General features: G+C 44.9%; 1 protein-coding gene across 1 annotated transcript in view; it reads left to right on the top strand.

Moving 5' to 3' along the window:
- The first annotated feature begins 502 nt into the window (after positions 1-502).
- Positions 503-7,985, top strand: part of DOCK10 (dedicator of cytokinesis 10) — a 347,252-nt gene continuing 339,769 nt past the window's right edge. Inside the window, 1 exon segment of the mRNA XM_012642470.1 lies at positions 503-625. Within this exon segment, the coding sequence (XP_012497924.1) occupies positions 503-625 (123 nt within the window).

Genomic DNA, 7,985 nt, shown 5'->3' with positions numbered 1-7,985 from the left:
AACCGGCAAGCGCAGCCGGTGCTCCCACTCTCCGAGCAGCCTCCAAGCGGGGATGACCGCCTTGGGCAGGCCCCGCCCGGAGCCCAGCGGCGGCCCACCGAGCCCTCCCCCGCCGCCTGCAGTTCCCCGGGGCGGCGGGGACAGCCCGGGACGGCCAGCTGAGCCTGGGTGGGCGGCGCAGGCCGGAGCCGCCCCGCGCGCGTCCTGCGGCTCCCGCTGCAGATGCGCCGCTGCCGGGCCGCGGCCGCCCGCCGAGTTGGCCACGCGCGCCCGGAGGAGCGCAACGTTTGGAAAGTCGTCGCTAAGCTTCAGCGGAGGGGAAGGGGTGGGAAGAGTGGGGGTGCAAGAGAGAAAAACCCGCCTCTTGAGAGTTGAGCGAGGAAGAGGGGGGGAAAGGCTCCGAGTTCCGCTTCCTGAACGGCGGGTGGGTAGAGAAGGTTGGCGCGGGGAAGACCGGCGGGACGCGCGCTCCGGGCCCGCGGCGCTCTCGGCGCGGCCGGCGATGGCCAGCGAGCGGACCCGCAGGTTCACCCGGAGCCTGTTGAGACCTGGGCAGGCGGCCGAGCTCCGGCACAGCGCCGCGTCCGCCGCCGCGGTGGCCGTCAGCAGCCGGCAACAGCAGCGGGTGAGTGCGGCGCGTCCTCTGCGCCTCCCGCGCGCTCGGGGCGTCCAGGGGGCCCAGGACCGGCCTCCCCGGAAGCCCGGCGCGTCCCTGCCCCTGCAGCTCGCCGGTCCTCTCCCCCGCACTCCCTCCCGCGCCGCCTCTGCGGGCGCCCCTGGTGCCACCTCCGCTAGGCAGCGCCACCGACGCGTAAGGACCCGGGCGCATTTGGGGACGCGGGACCCTTAGACGAGCAGCTGTGTGGGCAGCAGAGGCGCAGCGTGGGAGAGGACGTGCCCGGGCTTTGGGCGGTGAGAGGGGACGGGAATGCACCGCCAGTCACACTGGCGCTAGGTCACGCGGAGGCCAGGGTGCGGGATCTGGAGAGCGGACCCCAGTCCCCTGCGCGCCCCCCTCATTCAACAGCAGTGCGCAGAGTGAAAGGGACGCGATCCGCGGTCCTCGACCTAGCAGATCTGGGACCCTCCGCCCGCCTTAACTACCGCGGAAATAAAGGTACTTCGCACAACCCTCCACCACTGGATGAAAACCCACAAACCGCTTTATACTCCCTCAGAAAGGGCCGGGGGAGCAGGCTGGAGGAGATGTGGGTCATTAAGTATCCGGCGGTTTCTGGTATTTTTCTGAGATGTTTCGCGGGGTTCTCCCGCCAGCAACGCTTTGCTGGTTACTTCCTTATTGAAACGCCTTCGAAGTGTTGGGTGATTTCCGCGGGAAGTCCCTGGGGCAGGTGCCAGCCATATGCCCAAAGCATATCCATACTTCTCCAGATGTACGTAAGTTCCAGCGGGTGTCACGCTCCAGGGTAGAAGCGGCAAGAGGGAAAAAAATAATTAACTCTAGTGGGAAGGGGAAGCGAGTGGGAACAACAGCCTCACAGCAAGACCCGGGCTCCGCGGCCGGGCTCTTGGCCTGCCTTTGCTGGACCGCAATCCGCCTTGTGTGTTTCATTTTCTTTTTTTGCCAGTAAATATCATTAGGAATTAAACAGCTCTTTTTAAGAATGTCAAAGAAAGTGTTACTCTTGCCAGTCGCCAATGAGGAGGGAGCCAAACGCTGCCCTGAGCCAGTTCCCACAGCCAGGACCATTCTCTGAAGCCAGAGGTCGGAAAGTTGAACAGGACGGAAGCAAATTGCCTGGCAGAGGGAAGAGGTGGCGATGCCCAGGGGGGTGGGGGGGAAAAGAAATGGGGGGCCGGGGGCCCTCCCCTTCAACTAACAACGGCCGCAAGCCAAAAGTAACCAGAGGGGATTCAACTGTTGGCTCACACTGTGCCAGGGGCAGCCCGTGCTTCTCATATCAGCACGCACATTTTCAGGGCAGGAAGGAAAAACTGTCAAAAAGAACATTAAAAAAAAACTGTTTAATTCAAGTAAAAGTAGAGATAATAAGAAAATCTTCGGACGTGAATAGAAAATACTTTTTACTTTCGAGTGATCATCCAGGATTGAGGCTTTGTCATTTTCTGCCATTCGCTTTGCAATAACTTTATTTTGCAATTGGTTCATCTGACCAATTGCAAATCTAATAGAGAAATACAGCATTCAACTGGAATGAACAGCTTAAAATGTTGTTTTTGATTTGTGTTTTATTAAGTAGGTTCTCCTAAGGTTTTTGTAGCACTGGAATTTCTATAAAGAATAGATATCCCAGCTACTCCATTTACACACACACACACACACACACATACACACACACATACACAAATACTGCTTTCTCCAAAATTATGTCAGATTTGAAATCCTAGGGTATCTTGTCAAAATGAATAAGCTCAGTGTCTTAAAAAGAGGTAGGGGGTGGGGACATCCACTGGCAAAGGTGTTCCTGCCTCCCCTTGCTTCACTTCAGCACCTTGGCCAACACTCGGAAACTAGCTTTTGCCAAGACATTTCATGGGATCTTACACATCTAGTCAGGCAGTTTTGGCAGTGATTTTGGCAGCAAGAAGACATGTGCTTTGCATTCCATTCTATCAGCTCTTGAAGGGAAACAGGAAGGTGATGTGTTCTCCGAGTTGGCATCCAAACTCAGTGGGAATCTGTGGGGCAGAATCCCTTTTGAACCTAAAACATTGTAATTGGACTAGGATGAGGAGACTAAGCTTACAGTGATCCAATCCCTTAGGACTCTTTATATCTGTTGCTTCAAGTCCTCAAAGCTTCGTTGTCAAGGGATAAAAACAATAGGGTAAGGATGGAAAGATTGTGGTAGTCCACTTCAATACAGGCTAGAACTGCATGTGTGCATTGGAACAAGCTATCATCTATTGAAAGATATTTCACAGATACTAGAAAGTCCTGCTGAGAAAAACTATCTCCTTACTAGATTTATAGGGTCCTCTTTCTGAAATCCCTTTTTGGGGGACCCAAATCCTCTGGAATGTTACAGAGAGATCATTGTAGGGTTTGAACTCTGCTCTGTCCATAAGGTTGCCAGGTTAACAAGGTAGCTTTGGACCCTGAGAATGGAATATGTATTCACACACACACGCGCGCACATGACAGGAAGGCTTCAAAATGTGTTGGATTATGGAGAGCAGAAATCAAGGAGATGCGGAGTAACGGCAATGACCAGGGGAGACACGTTTTAGGGAAGATGTTGAGAACAGTGGAGGTGTACGCCAAAGCAAATTTGATTTCAGTTTTAACCTAAGTCACTGCAGTAGGCTTACGTGCATGCAGACTCCTAGACAGGACCCGCCTTATTCCACATCCCTCCCAAGAACAATTATGAACAAAAACCATACATTTCAAAACAAGAAATATTTGCTCCTTAGTTGTCCTGAAATTTCCCCATAGAAAATAAATGAATGACAACTCATGTAAAGACCAAGTCACAGGATCAAGTCAAGTTTAAATAATTTCCTGAAATCTCATTCCCAGTTGTTTCATAAAGCAAGTTTCTACAGGATCCAATCTCAGCCTTAAAATAATAAGAAAGATTTCTCTCATGTCAGGACTGGAGTGTTTTATTACTTTGCTTGAGTATACATAGCATGTTAGCCTCAAAGTTGTGATGCCACTAATTAGAATTTTTTTAAAGAAGATTATCTTTTAAAATGGATGAAGTATATCTGTACTCTAGCATGAATTAATTCATTTATTATAGATAGCTTTCTATGATTCATTAAGCTAAAAACTTAGGATTTGTGTACTTTTCTACATATATATTATATTTCATAACATTTCAAAAAAAAGTAGGTTTTTAAAAAAGTATAGATTAACTTTCTGCAAACACCACATCAGATCAGTCACTTTGAGAGAAATGGAACTTTATTTATGGAATGTTGTTAGGTGGGTCAGAGCAATGGAAGACTTTGGGTAAGCTGGAAGGCTGAGAGCTGCTTAGGGTCAGATGATGGAAAGGCAGGACAAAGGCTGGTGGAAGTTCACTAAAGATCAGATTATCATTTGGTCAATTTTTGCCTAAAGCCTCTGATCTATTCCCTAGACTGGAGCATACCACTTCATTTAGATGCACTCTATAATGCATTTGTGATATACACTATAGTTTTACACAGAAACTCCTCTGCAACTCATTTTTCACTTATATCTAATTTTGTTATTTATTTCTTTTAAAGAGAAAACATCCTTCCAGAAGTGATTATATTTAACCAGCAGGTTTTCTCCCTCAGCACGCCCTCCCTCCCCCCAGAATGGGTAAGGGGTTAAGAGAGGAAAGTATTTATTTCAGTAAATTCCATTTCCTTGCTTTGATGTTTCCTAACTCTTCTGTTCCCCAATAACACTTTTGATATCTTAGAGAGCTTTGAATAAGAAGCAGAACCTTTGACCTACCAAAGAGCTTTAATTGAGAAATAATGAATATGTAAACGTGTTTACATGAGCATGAGGAATTCCTAGAAGGAAGAATTTCCTCCCCTCTGAACTTCATGGCATTTAAATAGTTGAGAGTAGGAGGAGTTTTTAAAAATTGAGTGGAGCACACTGGAATCTCCCCAAAAGTCAAATGCTAGATGCAGAAGTGATATTGAATCAAAGTGAAGCACTTGTTTCACCGTTGGTGTCCAGAGTTAAAAGCAATATGCAAAGTAAAGGCCTGTTTCTTTGGCACTCACAGCACAGGGGTTTTTATTGTTTTCTTTTTTTTATGGGTTTTTTTTTTTTTTTTTTTTTTTATTGACAGAACACTTTATGACAAGTGTGCTTATGGGTTAGCAGAAATCACACAGTCATGTTTTCATGTGAGGAAAGTCCCTTGACCTCTTTGCCTGGTGAAGAAGTCAACACAAACTTAGTTTACAAGATCAAATTTAAATGTTATTGATTGTGTCAGCTAATGTTTTTGATTTCTCAAGGGCTTTGAAGAAGTAACTTTGAAAACAAGTGGTAACAACAGTGGGCTCTAGGAAACTTCTAGAAGTATCAATAAAATGAAACAATGGATCAACATATATGGTTTTTGGCTATCTTTTTCTCTATACCCAGATTCTCTAAGGCCTGGCATAGAAAAAGAGAACAGTAATAAATGTATTATGGTAAACCATTTGTTGAGAAGATTCAGAGTGCCTGGCACAGTGTTAAGTGTCTTATTTAATTCTCAAAGCAATCCTATGAGGAAGTTATTATTGTTGCAAAATACAGAGGAGGTCATTGAGATGCACAGGGTTAATTAAATACCTTGCTGTAAGTTAAGTAACTGCCATGGGACCTCTTTTGCATCCTGAATAGTAACTAGCAGAGGGTTACTTTCTATTATAGTTTTCTTAGCTGTTTCCAACAGCATCTCCAGATTGGTGAACATGAGGAGTTGGCGTTGGTTGCTGTTGCCTTCTGATCTACCTAAGATTGAGCTCTACCTAAGGAACAGGAAACTTGTTCTTCCCACTAGTGGTTCAGAGTACCTGTCAGCATTCACTCCAGGGTTCCTCTGAGGTTAGTAGTGACAGCAGAGGTGATTCCAAGTACCCTTAATACTAATAGGAACTCCCAAGGCAACTAGAATCTCAACTGTTAAGTCCTTAAAATATAAACTCACTCGGTCATCCCCATCTCCTCAGTCTGTCAGAGCCTTAAGCAAATTGTGACAAGGAATGAGGTTAATCTTTCTCAAGTCCACCTTTAGGAGTCTCTGCTTTTCTGTTCTCAGTCGCTTACCCCACACCAGCCTATGTCTGAAATTTCCCTAAGCATTGTGTGTCCTAGAGCATGTATTTCTGAAACCGCCCTTTATAAAGTCAATAAAAAGCCATAAGGTGGAACCGTGGTAGAGGCCTGAACTCTGCAAAGGTATAGGCATAGTTAAAACACATATATAAGCAGCCATTTTTCCCTAGCTTGCTTTCCTATAATTTCTTACCACTTGGGATTCACATAGCTGCCAATCATGAAGATTCTTAGCTTTCTTCATTGCTCGCATAGATAACATCACCCTTGTCAAACCTAAGGCTGGTTTTGAGATATCTTCCAGACCTTGCATTCCAAGGGACTAACTGATCCAACCAGACCAGTGGCCCATACCAAGGAACCAACTCAACTGGTCTTGCGACATGGGAACTGACTCAACACAAGGAGAAAATTTCTGCTTCTCAACACTATGAGTTCATCCCCAGCCAATCAGCAGACCCAATTCCCTAGCCCTTTGCCTGCCAAACTATCTTTAAAAATCCTGCCTCCCAAATTCTCAGGGAGACCGATTTGACAAATTCCTCCCATCTCCTCGTGTGGCGTCTGCGATATTAAACTCTCTCTGCTGTAAACCCTGCTGTCTCAGTGTATTGGCTTCCTCGTGAGCAGCAGGCAATGAACCTGGTTGGGCAGTAACATTTCCGTTTAACTAGGTTGCAGTGGGATTCTTTTTTCACAGTATATCTTATTTGAAGAAGGGATTCTAAGTGTCTTACAAAGATGCATGTAAGACAACAATAAAATATAGTAAGTAAGGAGGTAAAAAGCAATATTGGCCAAAAAAAAAAAAAAGCAATATTAGGAAAGTTAGATGTAGACAGGTATAGGTCAATGGATTCGGATCAGTAAATAAAATGCATAACTGTTAAGTCCTATAGTCTTGCTAAAGGTGCTTCCTAGCGACCAAGTCAAAGAGGAAAACACCATCACCCATGAAATTTAAGAGGTTCATAGATAAGAGAAAATAATTTTCTCTAGACATACTCAGCTTTACCTTGTGCTGAGACTCAAGAGACAAGACAGCTTTTTTTCCTGTGGTTTTCACGAAGGGCAGTGTGATGCAGTCATAGACTCCTACCGTTCAGAGTGTGCTGCAAGCACCAGCAGCATTAGCATCACTGAGGAGCTAGCTAGAATGTAGAATCCTAGGCCTCACGCCACACATATGAATAGTGCCTTTTATCAAGATCCTCTAGTGATCTGTAAGCACATTAAAAATTTGAGAAACACAAACACAAGCTACCTCTTCAGCCACATTTTTGCAGTATCTCATCGGATAAAAGCAATTATCCAATACAAGGTGGTTTATTCTACAACTCTTTGAATGTTTCACTTGAAGCAGAGATAAAGTTTAGACCACCTAAGAATGAAAATGAGATTTGGTTCATTGTTAAATGACTTTAGGGAAATCTCTTATTTGTGTTATATTTTCTCCTCCACCTAGCACCTTCACTGTAGTGTAAACTTAATTTAAGCTTGCAGGTTAAGAAAAAATTTCATATCATACATTAAATAATTGCAATCTAAATCATCAAAAGTTCTCACCCTGGGTTTAGGGTAAGAGTTCATCCCATAAAGATGTGTTTCAAGGTGAGACAAATGTTATTCCCCACACCAGAGAATTTTAAAACAGAGCCACTCCAACCCATGAAGGACATGTGTTATGAACTGAATGTTTGTGTCCTCCCAAAATTTATATGTTTGAAGCCTTAACCCCCAATGTGATGGTATTTGAAAATGGGGTTTGGAGGAGGTAATTAAGGGTATATTAGGCCATGAGAGTGAGACCCTCATGATGGGATTAGCTGCTTTAAAAGAAGAAGAAAGAGAAATTGCCCTGTCTCTACCACGTGAGGACACAGCAAGAAGGCAGGAACCCCACCATCATGGCACCGTGATCTCAGACTTCCAGCCTCCAGAACTGTGAGAAATAAATTTCTGTTGTTTAAGCCACACGGTCTATGGTATGTTGTCATGGCAGCCCAAGTTGACTAATATGACATGCAATAATGATGATTTCTTATTGCTTTATATAATAATATCTATAATTGCTATCACATTGAAACTCTTGGGGATTTGAAAATAATTGGCTATATCAGAAAATCCAATCACTAGAATCATAAAAATGTTTTTCTGTCTCACAGTTATTGAGTACCAGAAAAAATGATTTCTCTTTTTCACACTTGAATGTCCTAAAACTGGGATTCCATTGAGT

The sequence above is a fragment of the Propithecus coquereli genome, unplaced genomic scaffold, assembly GCF_000956105.1.
Source record: "Propithecus coquereli isolate 6110/MARCELLA unplaced genomic scaffold, Pcoq_1.0 Scaffold18, whole genome shotgun sequence".
Classification (NCBI taxonomy): domain Eukaryota; kingdom Metazoa; phylum Chordata; class Mammalia; order Primates; family Indriidae; genus Propithecus; species Propithecus coquereli.
This window is presented reverse-complemented; position numbering and strand designations above follow the sequence as displayed.